Source organism: Papaver somniferum, chromosome 8, assembly GCF_003573695.1.
Source record: "Papaver somniferum cultivar HN1 chromosome 8, ASM357369v1, whole genome shotgun sequence".
Classification (NCBI taxonomy): Eukaryota; Viridiplantae; Streptophyta; class Magnoliopsida; order Ranunculales; family Papaveraceae; genus Papaver; species Papaver somniferum.
The window spans coordinates 81372565-81392079 of record NC_039365.1 but is presented as its reverse complement, the minus strand read 5'-3'; the positions used below and the strand labels follow the sequence as shown (position 1 = coordinate 81392079).

At 35.8% G+C, this 19515-nt stretch overlaps 1 protein-coding gene and 1 long non-coding RNA gene across 7 annotated transcripts; both read left to right on the top strand.

Annotated features, from left to right (window-relative positions):
* Positions 1-4030: 4030 nt before the first annotated feature.
* LOC113303441 lies at positions 4031-7853 on the top strand. Of its 3 annotated transcripts, XR_003337488.1 has the most exons (5): positions 4031-4257; positions 5106-5252; positions 6020-6178; positions 6256-6383; positions 7434-7853. It is a non-coding gene; the product is annotated as an uncharacterized LOC113303441 (long non-coding RNA). The 3 variants fall into 3 exon arrangements; XR_003337487.1 differs by lacking the exon at positions 6020-6178; XR_003337486.1 differs by having other exon boundaries at positions 5106-6178.
* A 1030-nt stretch (positions 7854-8883) lies between these two features.
* Positions 8884-13393, top strand: LOC113301769 (replication protein A 70 kDa DNA-binding subunit A-like). 4 transcript variants are annotated; one of them, XR_003336472.1, is made up of 5 exons: positions 8884-9520; positions 11670-11796; positions 12080-12328; positions 12443-12655; positions 13094-13393. XR_003336472.1 is itself a non-coding variant. In XM_026550581.1 (5 exons), coding segments are annotated over exons 2-4 (588 nt in total). In that variant the 5' UTR covers positions 8884-9520; positions 11448-11458; the 3' UTR covers positions 12444-12655; positions 13094-13393. The 4 variants fall into 4 exon arrangements, 3 of the variants coding, with proteins under 3 accessions (XP_026406366.1, XP_026406365.1, XP_026406364.1); XM_026550581.1 differs by having other exon boundaries at positions 11448-11796; XM_026550580.1 differs by lacking the exon at positions 8884-9520 and adding an exon at positions 9540-11617 and having other exon boundaries at positions 11741-11796.
* Positions 13394-19515: the final 6122 nt, after the last annotated feature.

Sequence of the window (19515 nt, the reverse complement as noted above, 5' to 3'; positions counted from 1 at the left end):
TAAGATTACTGCACGTGTTCAAAGTATGTCGACATCTTTACTTTGTAAATCCTTTTACAATCTTGGAACCGATTTTCCACACTTCCAAACGAGTTTAGAATTGGTTCATCTGACTTCCAAGAACTATGTGATTGATTATCCTATCAAATCACCATTAATGGGTTTCATGGTTTTACTAAAACACAAATCTTCGGTTATACCTCCATGTGGGTACTAGGATCGGTCACACTAGATTTCCAAAAATTGGTTGACTGGGTACTAGGATCGGTTACCACATAATTATGGTATTTACTTATGATCGGTTGCGTAAGTCATAGGATCGGTTACCAATTACTAAGACTTGTTATACCTCTTACAAGGATCGATTCCACATACTTGTGATCGGTTGCACCTCTTACTAGGATCGGTTCCCCAATGTCTAGAGTTGGTCATACCAATTACAAAATATCGATTATACCATCTCATGTGATTACTTAAGATCGGTTTCACTAATAAAAGTCATACCAATACAAAAGTCATGCATTGTAAATAGTTTTACCAAGATACATAAACAAGTTATGAGCGGTTATACTAAACACACATATTGGTAATCCAAAGATTTGCAATGAATAACAATACAAATAAGCCTAGCTGTTTCCCTTTCGATTCACAAAACAAGTTTATGAATTGTACTTCCTTTAAACGAATGTAAAACATTGTTTCCTAGGACGAAGTTCAAAAGATAGACGTTATACTTTGTATTGTAATTCCTTAGTACTATGCCTAACTAGAGTATAATCATTCACAGCTTCGCAGTTATGTTTTCAATATGAACGACGTGAAAGATACATTAGGAATGAAACAGTTCAAGTCAAATATTACTAACCTCAAAAGGAAGGATGATTTCATCGATGTAGCTCTTTACTTCTTCACATTCTTCAAGTCTTCGAGTAATACTTGTAAGTATCATATCCTAGTAACTTTCTATCTAACCTATACGAAGTTGACTCTAGTAAATAATCAAGAGACTCTTTAAATGAGTTTTGGTTCACTAAAATATGACAACCAAACTTGACATACCAACGCTTGTTGGGTTCAACCGAGCAATGCTCTAACACATTTACTACATTTGGTTTTGGTAATGTGTGGAAAAACTGGATAAGATGGTGCTTATCAAACACAAGATTCTTTGTGGTTGTAAATGGAACTGCATCTAACTTATTCATAAGCAACAAAGGAATCAAGCAGGGGGACCCTTTGTCTCCATTTTTATTCATTTTGGTGGTTGAAGTCTTATCTCTTTTGATCAAGAAAGTAGCATCTTTGAACTTAATTTCTGGTTTCAAAATTTCTTCTGATTCTTTTGAAATTAATCATCTGCAATTTGCAGATGACCTTATTGTGTTCTTAGATGACAATTGTGAGCAGGTTAACAACCTAAAGAATATATTTCTTGGTTTTGAGTTGGTGTCAGGATTGAAGGTTAACTTCAAGAAAAGTGCACTTGTACCTGTTGGTAATGTAGTTAATGGTGTTCAAAGTGCTATAATATTTGGTTGTCCTTTGACTTCATTTCCAATTCAACATCTAGGGATACCTTTGGGCAGTAAATCTAAGACTGTTGGAGTTTGGGAAATGATCATTCAAAAGTTTCAAAAGAAGCTTTCTTCATGGAAAAGAAAATATCTGTCTAAGGGTGGTAGGTTAATGCTGATTCAATATGTTCTATCCAGCTTGCCTATCTACTATTTGTCTCTCTTTCAGATTCCTGCTTCAGTGGTGAAGCATATGGAAACTATCATGAGGCAGTTTTTATAGGGCACAGTGAACAACAAAGCAAAGATAGGATGGGTTGGTTTTAAAAAATTAAAATTTCCTAAATAAGGAGGTGGAGTGGGTATTAAGAAGTTGAGATTAATGAATAAATCTCTTCATGCCAAGTGGATATGGAGGTATGGAAATAAGGAATATGCACCATGGAGAAAAGTTGTTAATCACAAATTTGGTGGAAATGAAAAAGCTTTCCTTCCTAATCAAACAACTAAACCAATTGGTAAGAGTCTTTGGGTAGGTATTTTGAAGAGCAGAGAACAAGTAGAGCTTAATACCACCATTCATGTGAGCAAAAGAGACAACTGTTTATTTTGAAAAGATAAATGGTTGAATGACCAGTCTTTAATGAGTTTATTTCCAACACTATTTCACCTGAGCAGATTGCAGGAGGCTACTATTCAAGAGGTGCTAGAGATCAATCAAGATAACAACTGGAACATTGTTTTTTGCAGGAACTTAAAAAATGAGGAAATAGAGGATGTTGCTCATTTGTTAGATTTGATTTCAATCTTTAGAGGAGGGGATGCAGAGGATTATAGAGTTTGGCAGAATGGTAAAAATTCTTTTTCTGTGAAAGAGTGCTACAAAGACTTGGTAGTAGAGGGATTAATCTATTTTCCTTACAAATGTTTGTGGAACCCAAAAATACCACAAAAGGTGGTCTTTTTTGTTTGGAATCTTTGTTTTGTGGCTGCACCAAAAATGGATACTTACAAGAACTCTATCAAGGTTAATGGTTGTCTTTTATGCAAGAAAGTTGCAGAGTCTAATCACCATATTTTTTTCATTGTGAAACATAAGAGAACTTTGGGTTTTTTTCCTTGTCAGGCTACAATCTTCAGTGGGTGTTTCAAGAGTCAGTCAAAGATACAATATGGGAATGAAAAAGAAGGAAAGCTTCTCATCGCAGTTTGAAGTATAAAATTTGGGACAATATATCCTTTGCAATCTGGTGGAAAGTCTGGACAGAAAGAAATGCTAGATTTTTCAATGGGAAGTATAAAACTGTAGATGAGTTTAAGGATAGTCTCAAGGTTCTGATTTATAATTGGTACATAGGGACTAACATTTTTGAAGGATTTACACTCAATATTGTATTGAATAATTGGGGGTTGTAATGCTTTAGTTTTTCAGTTTTGCTCTGTTACAGCTCTGCTATAATTGAGTTGTTTTGTTTTCACTTTTCTCGCAGTTTCTTATCATCTTGGTGAGAAACTGATAATTTATAAATCTTGCCCTTTTTGAGCCAAAAAAAATATTTGAAAATCGAGCATCTTATGAAATTTACACATAAACGCGCCAAACACAATAATGTTAAATAGATTGGAAATAATTTTCCGTTGAAATGAAACCTCCAATTACAACTTTCCTTTCATTCCTAACACATCCTTTAAGCGAATTAGATTCAAATAAATCACACATTTAGAGTTTGCTCCCTATGGTTCTTAATCATATCGGTGAAATGCCAATAAGCCAAGTACCCACCGCCCACATTATGGCAAAATTACGGGACTATACCTGTAAACATGAAACTAGATTTTGTGCCCGTGCTACGCACCGGACGGATCCGAAAACCATCTGCCATCATTCTTTTTACTGTTAATCATATTTTTTGGTTTGGTCTCATGTGGATTCACCTCGCCTTATTGTGCATTTTTATTTGGTATCGCAGGATTTCGCTCCGTCCCGTTTCGCAGGATTTTTTATTTGGTGTGGCTCGGCTTCGCCTTGCCCTGTACCAATACATTAAATCTGATCACATCTCTAAAAAGAATTTAGATTCGGAATCCACGGCCTTCATCCCGATTACTGTTGATAGCACCATTTTTTGTTGTGGCCGCAAGTGAGAAGCAGGGACGGACCAACAGCTGGGCTAAAGGGGGCTATAGCCAAGGTAGTTTTTTCAATCCACAAGCCAAAAAAAAAAAGATTACAACTCAACCAAGACTTCTAGCCCGGACCTTAAAAGGAAAATTATCCTTCCTGGATCGGCCCCTGATGAGAAGTATCAAGATCAAGTTAACAAAGAAACATAATTTTGATAAAATAATAATTTTTTTCGATCACAAAGGAAACAAATCAAAGGAATTTCTAGATCACAAAGGAAACGGGTTGGAAAGGGGTGTTTGGAACAGGTTTTTCCTGGTACTGGTACTCCCTGGAACTGGTTCCTTTTAAAGTTGCTATTTTCCCCAAGTTCAGATCGGGATTGTCTTAAACTTGATATTCTATGAAATTCGACAGTAGACCAAACCCCATTTCTGAACATGAATTTAGCCTAACTCCAGTTCTCAAAATGAAAATTTAATCAATAATTTTCTCATTCAATCTGCAACAAATAGGACTGCCGATGAATGAGGAATCTCTCATTAATGAAATTGTCGATGGCAATGAGAGGAGAGATAGAGATGGCGAAGGAGTAGATGAAAGCACCAGCTCTCAGAGGTTTTCTTCTATATATTTCTTTGTTTTTGATTACACATTTTGACCTAATATAGTTGTATCTTCTGATTTCTTTCATTAATTGTGCTAGATTTGATTTTCTGCCCTAAATGTTAAGTAGGACGCACTTTTTTGACTTTAGATTTGTATTATTGTTTATGATTTTGTGAGAAATTTGTATCATTATCAAATTAGGTCCTAATTCCTGTTTATCAAAATTTTGAATCCACTAAGCCCTATCATATAATGTTTAAATTAGGTCCTAATTCCTTTGATGAATTTCTTGGTCCGTGAAGCTAAGTAATTTTAACATGTGAAGTGGAAACTAAGGAGTACTTATATTGCATAAAAAGTGTTTCGAAAATTCGATGAATTCAGAGTTTAGTGGATACTGTAATGCCATGTAACTGGGATGTATGTTGCTAATATCTTTTAAACCGCCACCCTTTTCATTAACAATGATATCTCTTTTCTCATCTGACTCTGAGTCATCAACTAATACACCAGCAATTTCAGATGCAGTTGGCAAATCGTATTGCCTTTGCATCTCTACCACAAGTACCAATAAGACGCAGATCAACTTTACTCAGTTCATTGTCCCTGTACCTGTCCCTCCACATTCTGAATTTTTGGCACAACCAATTGTGCCCAACATTTCCATCAATCCCGCTATTATAGTGTCATCCAATGAGCTAGATGTCTCATCTTGGTATTCGCCAACTCCATTCATTTCACTGTTTGCATTAGTATCATTGTTTGCATCAGCATCTGCCCTTTTTTTTTTTTTTTTGCTTGTGTTTTCTTATTGTTCTTTGACAAAGCATTCTTTCTATTTTGTATTTCATTTTCAGTGTTTATCATGTAAAGTTGACACAAAGCAGGAAGCTACCATCATTCGGCAACAAAGAACCAATGAAATGATGATTTTGGCCACACATTCTAAAACCCCATGGTGTTGTACCGTCGTCCTGAGTTTTTTTCACTTTGGCCCATTTGAGGTAAATGCAAACACGGAATTATAGGCTCTATGTTAATTTTGAACTTTGCTGCCCTGGTACCACCACATGTATATTGCAATAGATTTTCTAAGAATTCTGGCGCTTTGCACAGCAATGGCAATTTCACAGTACCTTTCAAACTACAAATTCCAAATTCTGGTAGTTTATTCTTCTGTTTTTTGTTGCATCTTTCTCATTCCACATTATTGCATTACAATGAGGGCATACTGCAGTTGGGCCTCCTATATTATGCTTGTTCAAGTCCATTACTGCAACATAGAAATCATTAAATATAATGAAGAGTAGTACGCTTGTAGTTACCTAAAGAGTTGTATGCAAAATTAACTTACATGTATATGGGAATTCTTCTTCTGAATCATAATTTTCAGACTCCATTTGATCCATATGCCCTTATTTTTGGTCCGATCCTTGGCCAACTGAATAACTCTAATCAGAAAAACTAAATTAATGTGCAGTAACTGAATGCAACAGATAATCGAAACTGAGAACTTACCATTCTGCATGTAACTGGTAGCATAAGTTCTCCTTCTTTTATTGTCACTTTGAGATACAGTTTATGGCGAATCTGTGGAAAATATGTATAATGAGAATGCTTTGAAAATATGTTATAGGTATATGTTAAAAAAACATTAGTTGTTACCTTTGAGAATGCTGCTTTGATATCTACCAAAGTATAAAATTATGGTTTTACACTTCTATCAGAGGTATATATAGTTTTCTGATATAAGGTTGCTACATCTTTTTAGAATTCTCTTATTCACGGGCTTCACCCGCGTGTATATCCTGGCCCATAAACGGGTTCGAAATGGGTAAATGGAATAGGTTTTTACCGGTACTGCTTCCTTTTGAAGTTGTTATTTCAAGTTGCTATTTTGATTGAATAAGCCCCTTTTCAAAATCTAAAGGTAACTCCATTTCTGAAAATGAAAATTCAAGATCAGTAATTTACTTATTCAATTGTTAATATCTGAAATTATCGTAGGGATCTGAACAAAGAGCTTGTGGTTCACAAAGATGAAATCAAGAATCTCTCATTAATCGATTAACGTAATTGTTGCTCGGAATGGGGAATCTCTGAATCAAGAATTCGATACCCTCTAGTATAATCAGGTAGCTATTGGAATATTGCAATTGACTTTAGATTTCTATAATTGTTTTGGATGTTGTTAGAAATTTGTAGGATTAATATAAATTGTTTCAGATGTTTAAGCTAAATGTGAAGTCATAATACATCTTTATATAATCTGATCCTTTTACTATTTAAACTGTAATCTGATTTGGTTATCATCTATATCTGATATTTTCTCTAGGTTAGTATTGGATCTGTTGGCTATTTTCATATTTGGATTTAAAAGTGTCAACACATGGTATCTTGCTCTTTGCAAGGAAAAAATTACTATAAAATTTTAAACTTAGGTTAGGTAATCCATCTCCTGGTAATGCTGGCAAGAAATTGGAAACCTCGAGTGCAGCATTACTAATAGCTCATAAAGCTGATACCAATAATTTTACATGTAGTCTAGGTAATTTTACTGGATCACATGTGCCTGGTGCGTACCTTTTCTTTTTCTGGAATCCCATGATCACCTTAGTAATTTTTTCCTGCGTGTTCTGCATCTCTGGATTGTATGTGCTTTCTGTATAGCTTTCTTTCTTGCAGCATGCATTGCTATTTTTTTTTGGCAGTATCTGATTCAGGCCAAAGACACAATATTCAGTAATAAGAATACAATAAATATAATAATTAATCATTCAATATCATTCAATAAGTATAAGAGTTGGATTTGGAATACACACCATGTCTGTTTTTCTTCCTAGTGATGGCTGCTAATGTATTTGTTTTATGATAATACGATCTTCTTAATTTCTGGTAAAACGTTTTTTTTGCAATAAAACAGCAAGCTTAGCCTTTCTGGCATTCCTTTTCACATCTGTTGTAATACATTGAACATATTAGTCATAGATGAATAGAATATATGTGTCTAGATATATATAACTGCAAACCTTTCTCAACAACGTTTGCTATATTGATAGCAGCATCAATAGCAGATTGGCTTGTATCCTTTTTTTCCTTTTTGGTTTCTTATAGGTTCTTCTCATAGGTTTAAGAATTGTTGCATAACCTTAATTGATTTCTTTCTTTTTTCCTGTCAATTTCAGCACCGTGACGAAGTCTTTTAGTTCTCAACTGCAAAAATCGAAAGCCTTAGCGCCCTAGCGAGCCTGGTGTCTTGCTTCTTCAAGCCTGATATTTTCCTGCAGTTGAAAAGTATGGCCGGAGGAAAACTAACTGGTTTTTAGGTTTTTTTTCTACGGTATTCTATGTGGAAGAAGAACCATGGTATTTAAGAAAACGAACAAATGTAGTATTTAGGTTTATTATCTAGGTTTAGTAAAATCAACAAATGTATTGTCTACTTAACCGACTTAAAAAACGTCCAGTTAAGTATTGGGTGCAAACCAAGTGTAATCACTAATTTACATGTAGTTTGAATCGTAAGTGGTGTATACCCACGTCTGTGCTAACAGTGTGAATAACGTCCAGTTAAATATCAATAACGTCCGGTTAAATACCGGGTGTAAACTGAGTGTTATTGGAATTTAATGTGTTGGCTTAGAGCAACTGCAGTGGACGACTAAACCCAAATTTGGTGTCGAGTGGGCTGGCGTAGTGGGACGGACCATCGATCAAAATTTGATCAAAGAGTAAAACTCGGACCAAATTTGGTCGGCGATTAAGACCAAATCCAAATATAGTCGGGCGTTTATATAATGTCCGCCTACCCGACGGGCGTTGGTATAATGTTCGCCGGTAGCCGCGCGTTCGTAAAGTTAACGCCTGATGCAAGGCGTTGGTATAATGTCCGCCTGGATGGGGCGTTGGTATAATGTCCGCCTGAATGGGGCGTTGGTATAATGTCCGCCTGAATGGGGCGTTGGTATAATGTCCGCCTGGATGGGGCGTTGGTATAATGTCCGCCTGGATGGGACGTACGTAAAGTTAACGTCGGACACCCAGGCGTTGATATAGTCATGATCCCACCTTCACAAAAGTTTTGAAAACTTTGCTTGGGGCGTTGTCTTTATCAACGCCCCATTTTTTTTTTTTGAACCCGGGCGAACGTATAATCTCCGTCCTACACACCATGCGTTGCTATAGTTCACGCCCCATACAAACGTTATCTTTATCAACGCCCCATACCAGGCGTTATCTTTATCAACGCCCCATGCCAGGCGTAATCTTTATCTACGCTGGACGATGAAGCGGACTTTATATCAACGCGCGACCAAATTTACTCGTCACCCGCTACGTCACAGGACGGACTAAACCCAAATTTGATTTTTTTTTTTAGTCTTTGGTCTTTAGTTATGCTCGCACCACTGTGGACGCTCTTATAGAGTATTGCCAACTGTCCTTTTTAGGTTTACTAATGCTCAAAGCTTTTATCTAATTTAATTTGAGGGGTGTCACACTCACCGTGGGATGGAAGCTTTTTAAAGGAGGGGAGATGAGTTCTCTATCAGGAAATAAAATCTCAACCCTAATTTTAGGGTAGGTAATGTAGTAGTCTATGTCGCCTGTTACTTTCCTCCCAAAATCTTCGACCAGTTCTGAATCCCCTCACTCGCCCACATTCTCTAGATTCCCTATTTCCCTCTCTATCCTGAGATGATAAACCCTTTAAAATCGCGCCAACCTCTTTCTCTCGTTATGATAAAACCCCTCCTAACATAAACTCTTTAACTTTCTACTCTCTGCGACTCCAAAAGCTTTCCAATCGCTACCTACCTACAATAATAATATCTCTTTTCTGAATATCCATTTTTTTCACAGCCATGAACAAAGAGAATCATCAAAATACAAATAACAAAAATCATAAACCGAATGTAGTATTTCATCATCAACCAAATCCACTTCCTCCTAATCCTAATAATTTTGTTCCATTTGGTCCCATTAGTAAGCCACCGATGGTTCTAACAAAAAATATTATTTCATCGATGATTAGTGGAGAGATATTTAGATATCCAAGAATATGTACTCCAATAGTTGATGTTTTTCATATCAATAACATCTCCAATAATAAACAAAATAGCTTCAGTTACTGTATAGTGATTTTTGATGGTATTAAAAGAGCTCCTGTTTTTGTCGATAATTCGTTGAATGGTTTCCTCGGCTCTGGTTTGATTACCAAAGGTTCTATCATCAAATTACTTGATTATCAACCATTTATTTCCAATCACCTCAAGTAAGTCCTCTCTCTATTCCTTTTCAGTTCTCTTCTCTTCTTTTCATTTTTTTTTTCTTTTTACAGTATTTGCTTAATCATGACCAAATATCTAATTTTCTTAGAGATTAAGAAAAAAAATAAATCGTACTTCGTATTTTTTGTACTAGAGTTTTTCTAAATATTCTATAAACGCGTTAATTATTGATTAATTAGATGATTTGTGATTACAATTATTGCCCATTTTAGTAGAAGCATCTGAAAAATTAGACGTTTTCTCATGAATATTATTGATATTAACTTCTTGTAACAGAAAAGGCACATTAAATTTTGACTTCAAATTCGAATATCATTGATTTTAGATCCTAACTTAGCTGTATAAACCTGCAAAAATCATGAAAATCTTTTTTGATCAGTGGGCCACATGAGCTTATGCCAAGTGTCACTATGCACCATATACTCCTAAAACTTAGGACACGTATTTTTAGAAAAGGAAACCATTTTTTTTTTTTTTTCAAGGATACATTCACCGAAATTCCGAATATGAGGGTGGAGACAATGTGCCTAGCAGCATAGGTCGACGAACAAAATATTTGTAGAGATAAAAATTAAAGGCAAACATGCCATGAAAGCCGCTAGGAATAAATTCTGTTCTGTTATAGACTTTATGGTTGATGGCGTAGTGTCATAAATCAAGCAGTAAAAACCATTAATTCACTCGTATGTTGAGTTAAAACCAATAAAAGTGATGTTCTGTAGTCCTATTATGCCGGATGATGGCATTTATAACTGAGATCCTAATTACTTGGATTTCTAGGCTCACGAAATCTTTGTTGGTTGGCATGATAAGAAATCTCGTTGGCATTTCCTGCGATATACCAAGATAAAAATATCCTAAAAGATCTTCTCTGTTTTGGCCGGAATTTAAAAAGCCAGTTTAATCACTGATATATCCGGTTACCACACTAGACAGCAGTAGCCGTATGTCTGCATGTATGAAATGAAAATTATGTTGGTCTGCGATGCACCTGTAAAATGGAATTTATCCCACTATGTAGGTGGCCAGCAGACTAGCAGAGAGTAGCAATTTCTAGGTGGTCAAGGGAGCCAAAAAAGGACTGCACCCATTAAGCTTCTCCAATCCATGAACCTAAAAATCCATAGTAGTAGTTTTAGCGACGCCAAGAAAAAAAAAATCTTTGATATGTCACTACGCTCTTAAGAATCATTTACAATACGAGTGAAGTTGGTTTTTTTCTGAAGCATGAGTGAAGATTGTGATTATTTCCATGTTATGATTTTTCTTTTCATATTAGAAAATTAAAATGCTACTGAGAATATGTTATGACTTTCTTTCTCAACTATGATCATACACTGTGTTAAATAGTACCACATCGCCTAGGGCAATCTAGGATCCATGCTTAATAAGCCATGGGCAACCCTAACATTTCAAGCCGGTTTTCAAGGTTAGTTAGGCCCGGGAATTTCTAACATGGTATCAGAGCCAGGCCCCTCTCAACCCACCCAGGTCCATTCGTGTGTCCATGGTTTCCGTATCACCCATCAGTATAGCCCAGTCAGCGGCTTTCGTATCATACCCGTCAGTGTAGCCCAGTCAGCGGCTGTCATACCCATCAGTTCAGTGTAGCCCTAATCGTTGGGGGTGTTAAATAATACCACATCGCCTAGGGCAACCTAGGATCCATGCTTCATAAGCCATGGGCAACCCTAACCTTGCAAGCCGGTTTTCGAGGTTAGGCCAGGAGATTTCTAACACACTGGACTATTATAGTGATGAAAATGGTGGTTCTAAAGTATGATGGTTTCCCTACATCAATAAACAAAGATAGTACCACAAATGGAATACCTCATTCTTGCAACAATGGAACCACAGTTAACAGTGGCCTTACACTTCCAATCCAAACCAATTGTCTGCCATCTTCAACAGGAGAACCCAAGATGGAGCAGCCAGCTACAAATAACGATTCTCTCGAGTCAAATGATGATAATTACATGTTTGTCAATGATCCAATTTCTGAGGCCAAAGAAAATATTCTAACAACGGGAGCTATCTCGAAGATTGCTAAAGGACAGAAGGAAAGAAATCTCATTGTTCAGGTTGTTCATTCTTTTCAAAGTATTGAAGAGAACCAATTCATGTTCATTTCAGATGGATTACATATGCAGATAGCAATACTTGCTCAATCTCTAAATCATCTTATTTTATCTGGTAAACTGAAGACGGGAAGTGTTGTTCAATTAGTCGAATATATTTGCCCTACTGCTCATAATGGAATGTAAGTTTCTTATCTACTAATTGATCTTACATTTCCAATTTTATTAAGATTGTTAGAACCGCTTAGTAGAGTAGATGAAACTCTAATTTGAAATACACTGGATCAGGTATAGCATATAAGTAGAAAACTTGTCATAAAATTATGTTATTGTTAACGGGACAGTATTTAGATCAGATAGATATCTGTTCAAGAACATGGAACCATTAAACCGTGTTAGCCAATTAATATTTTGGATTCTTACAGTCTGTTATGTGTACTAATTGGTGATTTCCATTTGTATCAGGCAAATGATTGTGGTAAGCATGGAGGTAAAGATTTTTGAAAATGAATTCATTGGTGAACCAAAGCTTTATGTGGAGCCTGCACCAAATCTGGATGATGGGAAGAAAGAACACTTGACTGAAGATAAGGACACATCTTTTTTTATGCATCAATCTCATCTATTAGGAAATCATCAGGATCTATATCTTGCTAATAAAAACAATACAGCAATCAGAGGAGATATCGTGCCGTTAGCCCAACCTAGCATATGGTACACTACTTACTACCATTTTCCTACTTTGACTGCCAAACCTTTCAGTATTCATGGCGTGTGCATCAGTTTGAACTGAACTATATGTCTAATTCATTAAATGTGTTGTTTCAGAGTGTTGATGCCACAGCATTGCTGGGAGAGGTCGAGATGCTTCGGTTAGAGATCAATCGTCTACATTTAGAGAAGAGAAATGAGCAGGAAAAGCATGAAGGTGAAGTTTTGCGTTTGAAACTAGAGATGCAAAATGAGCAGAAGAAACACGGTGATCAAATTTCGCAGCTTAAATCAGAGATAGTGCAGCAATATAGGCAAACAGAAAATCAGGTATGCCTTGTATTGCTGAGATATAATTAACGTTTCAAAACCCGTACTGTCTAGACAGGAAAAGATTAGTTACGCAATTGCAAAACTCATTTCGAATTTGATTCTTCATGGTTTCTGTTCCCTTGTAAATTTTCATGCTCCCTGGAAATTAGATAAGGTAACTTAAAATGAGAGACCGAGTCTCTCTCTATCAGATGGTTCTCCCTAGTCCCAACAGTGTTGCAATTGTTCTAAGTAGTTAGACTAAACTTGATTCAATAACTGAGGGATGCTTTAGTTTGGGTTGTCATATTTTTTTTGTACCTTAACGGACAAGAGTTTTTTGACAAATGTCTAAACCACAGATTTATTCCGGATTGACATGAGCTAGCTAGTTATTGCGCCACTCCTCTTTATTATACTGAGAATTTTTAATGAAACGTTTTCTGTATTCTTTAGATTAAGGTCATGAAGAAGGAACTTGAAGCTGTGAAAAGAATGACGGAAAATAAGGAAGAAAAAGATGCTGACACAAAAAGAGATGATGAATATGATGATGAGTCGGGAACAAACTTTGACAAACTGGATCAAGAGCTTGAGAGGATTTGGCTTTAAGAACATTATACAAAAGAAGATAGAGTAAGATTATTTTTTTTTGGTTCTTTGACATATCATCACATATGCTGTGTTTGTTGACAGAAACTTGTTTTGATAGACTTAGAATGTAGAAATGCGGCCAAATGGCTCTCCAGGCATTGAGTTTATTGAGCCGATAATAATACCAAGGTACGGCCACCTTGTGGCCAATAAACGGGGCATACAATTTATATTATTTTGTAAAAGAAACGAATAAGTTATGCAATAATACAGAGATTTATTCAAACAAATTTTCCAGTATTTGAAGAGGAAAGAAGATTTCACATAGTACTTTTGATCGAAAAAGAAATCTGATTTACTTCGTACCCTTCGCTCGATGAGAAAATGAGTAAGCTTCCACAGGATCAAACCTATGGGATTAATGGAATGATGGAAGGGTATACTCCCTCGTTCTGGTATCGCAGTAATTGTGCACAAATTGAGTGTGAAAATTTGCTCTGAGGATCGGGCGAAAGTTGAATCGACTTAGTTTTTAAATCGGTGAATTTTTTTGATTTTCTTTTGATTTCTTCTGCATCTAATGTTCCATTAATCGTTTTAAGTTTCACAATTGATCATGATTATAACATAGTAGTTGTTTTCTGTTTTTTTTCATTTAGTTTTTTGCATTATTTGATACAAGTTTATGTATTTTTCAATTTCATTCATTGTTATCAATCAACATATATGAACAACTAATTTGTTTGTTTTGTAGTACTTTTGTTGATCTCAGTAGTGTACCAGTTGTGGTCTTCAAGGGAGCAGTAGTGCGTTTTTGTCTTGGTTTACAATTGCTTATTAAGAACATTGGTGTTTTTCATATCAAAGATATGAACATGTTCAACTCCATTAAAGGCCCAAAACCAGTTCTTCAAGTGGTTTTCTCAACTCTGTTCTTCATTGGATGATCCATGAAACAGTATGTTTCACTACCATTTCTTCAAGAGGTTTTTGTAATCTATCTTCTGGGTTAATCAAGATCAAATCGCAAGAAAGTTTGTTGTCCAACATCCAAAGCTTCAAGGGTATTCCTAGAAAAGATATTATCTCAAAGGCGCAATTTTGGGATATTCAAAAATTTGAATCACTATCCTAAAATAAAGCCTATTCTCCATGTAGATTTCTGTTCACAGATGTACAAGAGAATATTAACAAATTATGGTTATCTTGGAAAAATCTTTTCTATTTTGAGAAACAGTCAACCCTAATTGTAAACTCCTTTATAAAGACTGCCGTAAGAATAAGTCTAAACATACACAAAGGAAGTCTTCTCAGAAAAGAAAACAGTTTATCTTTTTGAAATCCATAATGACACAAAGCTCAAGGATTCAAATGACAGCTCTCACAAGGCGTTTCTAAGATTTGGGAAGGGCTCAGGCAAGTCGTTCTAGTGGTGGTCTAATCAATGAAGCGGAAATATAAGATGCAACAAACAACTGGCGTCACGGCTTGATCGGGAAGATAATCTCTACAGATGATATCGACTATGACAAGGTGCAGATAGATATGACCATCATTTGGAGAAGACACAGAAAGGTTAATATCCACACTATGGGTAGGAACCTATATGTTTTTAAATTTAAGGCTGCTGAGGATCATCGTGAAGTTCTAAAAAGAGCACCATGGATAATCCATGAACATCTGGTGGTGCTGAAAAATTATGGCAACTCCATTTCGTTAGAAAACTATGAGTTTAATCATCAAGTTTTCTCAGTTATGTTTAAAGGTCTTGCTTTGGAGCATGTCCATGATGTAATTCTGGACAAGTTATGTGCAGATACTGAGAGGAAAGTTGTTGAAGAAGGAACAAGAGGGTTTACTATAAGAGGGAGAGTTGTGACTGCGAAAGTAGAAGTGGACATCAGACTACCATTGAAGAGAGGAAATTGGCTTCTTAATGCAGCTAAACAAAAAGTTTTGATTAGAGACCACTTTGAAAAGCAACCAAGGAACATATGCACTGAGTGTTTCGTGATTGATCATGATGATGATATGTGTGAAGAGAGAGCATGGAATATCTTCATTTTTGGTCAAACTGATGAAGCCTTTGTGGATTATTATGCAAAGCATGCACATATGGTGGAAGAAATGCAGAATAGTGCGGAGGGTACTTCAGGAGCAAATGGGCCGGAAAATATGGAGCACAATGGGCTTGGAGAATCTGTAGAGGATGAGTCTGATCCAAGAAAAAACAAAAGGAGTAGAGACTTGGGTATAGAGGATAACTATGTTCTCTTATAATCGAATTCTCGGAACCCTAATGCTATCGAAATTTCTCAGTTGTTGTTAAATGGTAGAGGTGGTCATTCAGGGAGTGAGAATAATGGTCATGGAGGCTATGATATGAGCATGAAAGACGTAGAGAATGGAGCCAGTGAACCAAGCATTCAAGGGCACCATGTTTCTGCTATTGAGTCAAGCACGAGTACTATAAATCAGGTATTCCTTCATGCTCAAACTATTTTTACAATTGTTGATGATTCTGGTGTTCTAATTTGGTTTAATTTCTTTTTAGCGAACAAATTTAATTTGGATAAAAATTGTTTTTCTAGGGTAACTGTTTTCATTTGTTGTTCATCTAGATTTCCTGATAGTTTTTGTAGTGTTTGTAATGGTTCAGTCGGGGACGGGCTTTTTTAATATTGTTGTCGTATGGACGTGCCATTTCATATTGACGAAATAAGGAACTTTGTACCGTTAGGTGTTAAAAGAAACTTCGTAATGACCCGTAAGTCCTTTTGGTGTACAGGACAACAACGTGAATATCAACCATTAGTCATAGACTCGTGGCGGAAATATCAGCGATAAGTCATACATGCAATACGATTGGATCATCGGAAATCAATTGCTCCTCATGCATGACTTATCGCTCATACTACCGTGTTGATTTATCGCTCATATCGGTTATTATCGATCGTATGACCGATGATAAGTTTGCGCAGAGTTCATATAAAGATCGCTGGGTGATGTGATTTTCAATTGAGTTGTAGTAAAAAGTTCGTTGAGACTTGTGAAAGAAAAAGATTTAGATTTAATGAAATTTAAAAACAAACAAAACTTAATTCAAGATTATTAAGAATAACCAAGACACTGATTCCACTATCACACATGAATAAATTATGGAAAATAATCCAAAACTCTAATTATCTTTTAAGTCCCTTATTTCTTAATTCACAAATAATCAAACATATTCTCAAATATTAATTCCCCAAGCATAGACTATCAATTGATTAAACAAACTATAATCCATCAAATTGAATCACAAGTAATTAAGAAAATTATGTAAACATTTAAAAACTCTGCAAAAGCAGTGATTGAGTGAATTATATTTAAAAATTAGAGAAAATAAGATAGTTACCCATTATTCATATGTAAATAGCTTCATCCATTGCCTTGGTTAAGCGAGAATTTAGCCTCTCATCATGTTGGAAACACACTCGGAATTCGATTTCATTGCTCAAAAATGGTTTACAAATGATGAAAAGGGAGAAATAATTCAAAACCGGGTTTGTAACAATTATATTTGTTACAAACCAAAGAACGATACAGAGGATGTGTCGTTGTTACTGTAGCTCTAAGACTGTCACTGAACAGTCGCAAATACTATAGCAAAATAAGACTGCTTCTTGAGGTCTTATGTTCTTCGTTTTCTTCAATGGCAGCAGCAGCAGCAGGTTTCTCTAGTGATCGTATTTCTCCTCTGTGATGTTCCAAATCCTTCCCAAACTCTCTGTCCCTCTCTGACTCATAGGAATCATTTATATATCCAACAGTCAAGAAATATTTCGAATAAATGCTCATAATCTCCTCAGTAATGACATTAAACTCAGGGATATTTTCTTTATTCTCACGCGATTCTGAGTTGTTTGATTTATCCCCAAAACTTCCATCCGACAAAAAAATCCTAAGAGAATATCCTCTCTTCGATCCTAACTTCCTATTATAACTCAGAGAATCAAATCAATTACACCCGATAATATCTTCCTTGCCCTGTTTTGGATAACTACCGAAAATAACCGAGTTTGCTTCTTCAAAACATGTAAAAGACGTGTGCACATAGTGAGCATATAATATTTGTTCAAATACCAAGAAAATCTGCAATAATATCTTCCCAAAAATACATCCATACTCCAAAAATATCTCACGGGCACGTGCATTAACCTGTTTTTCTTCCAACTCCACGTAATCTCCTGATTCTTCGAGTTTAAACAACTTGCTATCCCTGTTTAACCGTAACAGGGTTGTGTTAATCCAAATATACGAGAAAATCTCGATAATAACTCTTCAATCAATTTTCAGAAATATTCACAGGGTTTAAAACATTTTCCCGCCAAAAGTATTTTTTATCTTTTGCTTCAAATCGATCATTGTAGCCAAATTCGATCAAGTTCAAAGACCTTACCAAGCTTGTTTAATCAAAAAGAAGATACCCATTCAATTTCAGCCATTAAGTCTCACTCGAACACCTCCAAAATCCAAACCCTAATTAAGCCACCATTTTTCCCGCCAAAATTGAATATTCAAACGAAGAAGAAGGTCTCCCCTTATCCTGGGTGTTGGAGTGTGAATAGCAATAAGTGCTGATTAGTAAAGAAGGTGCCCCTTAGTAATTAAGTTGCCCCTTATCCAAAGTAGGGGTCCGTTTAGCAAGTGTCATCCGGGGGTGCAAAAACCACTTTTCGAGCAACTTTCTCCATAAGAGCTTATTTCCTTGAAAAGACATAAAACAAGTTTATTAGTAATAAAATGAGGCCTAGCTAATATAGTAATGGGTGAAAATGCGCCGCACTTTCGTGCTCATCAAATTCCCCCACACTTACATTTTGCTAGTCCTCGAGAAAAACAGAAAATTGACCCGCTACACAACTGGTCATATAATAAGAGAGAAAGCGACCCGCTACACGGCTAGTCATATATATATATATATTTTAGACCTGCTACACAGCTGGTCATATAATGCAAAAAAAAAAAGACCCGCTACACAGCTGTTCATAACCCTAACAATCAAATTATTATTATTATTATTATTTTCATTTTATATTTTTCATTTTTTTTAGACCCGCTACTCAGCTGGTCATAACATGCAAGAAAAAGGAACAGACCCGCTACACAGCTGGTCATGATTTGCAAGGAATTTCCTGAAAAAATAAAGTAAAAAGTTAAACTCTCCCCCACACTTAAACATTACATTGTCCTCAATGTAATTGAGTCATCCAACGCAAATATCAAGATGGGAAATGCAAAAAGTAAACGAAAATATAAAAATAAAAATACATCTACTGGAATGTACAAAAAGGATCCCCATAAACTAACAACCTGAAAATTTGGGGATCAACCCAAAATACAATATTTACAAATGACAGCTTCACACTTATGTTATCACGATGCGGAGACACTGGAACTATCAAAAACAGAGACTTGCCTCCAGACCAAGTTTTTACAACACAAGGAAGTGTGTAAAGAACATAATATGGAGATATTATTGGGACTGGGAAATTTTCAATTGGCTCATGCACGATATCAGGAATAGGCAGTCCTCTGGGTACTTAGATGCAAAGTAATCCAACAACACTTTAGAAGCACACAATTTTAACCCTAAATTAGGCAACTTTTGGAAGTCTAGGGGTCTAGAAACAACCTCTAAGTTGGGTGAATTATCTTGTGGGATGGATTCATCTATGGAATTAGGAAAATCATCCACAAGGTCATCTATATGTTCTGTTTGGAACAGAGAGTCACTACAAGATTCATCATCAGCAGCATATAATCTTTGACATTCAAGAACTCTCAATCTTTGTTCCAAACTAGGAGGTGTGTGTTTGTAATACTTCTCATATATTGTTAAAGGTGATTCTTCACTTACCACGTGTGGAGTAGAAACTCCATACTGTTGCCTACGCTTATATTCAGCAAGCGTCATCTCAGATGAGGTTTCCTGATAATTTGACTTTCTACGCTTATATTCCGCCAGCGTCATCTTAGGTGACATTTCCTCGGAAGAAGTCATCATCCTCAAAAAGTCCCTGAAAAGAAATACAAAAAGAAACGCATAAAAAGGAAAAAAGAAAATCTAAAATGAAATGAAAATATTGTACAAAATAAAAATAAACCTAAAAATTAATCTAAAAACAAATCCGCGTCGGCGGCGCCAAAATGAAGAAGTTTTTTGCTTGTCGTTGTTGTAAATAAAGATTCGAACTCTAAGACTTGTGAAGATTAATTTTAAAGGTTTAATGAAAATAATA

What these genes read in the sequence shown, in the direction of transcription:
- LOC113301769 (XM_026550579.1), top strand. Translation starts at nt 11,294, where the DNA reads ATGAAAATGGTGGTTCTAAAGTATGATGGTTTCCCTACATCAATAAAC. An exon ending in CCTACTGCTCATAATGGAAT is followed by an intron (nt 11,797 to 12,079) that starts GTAAGTTTCTTA and finishes CATTTGTATCAG; the next exon opens with GCAAATGATTGTGGTAAGCA.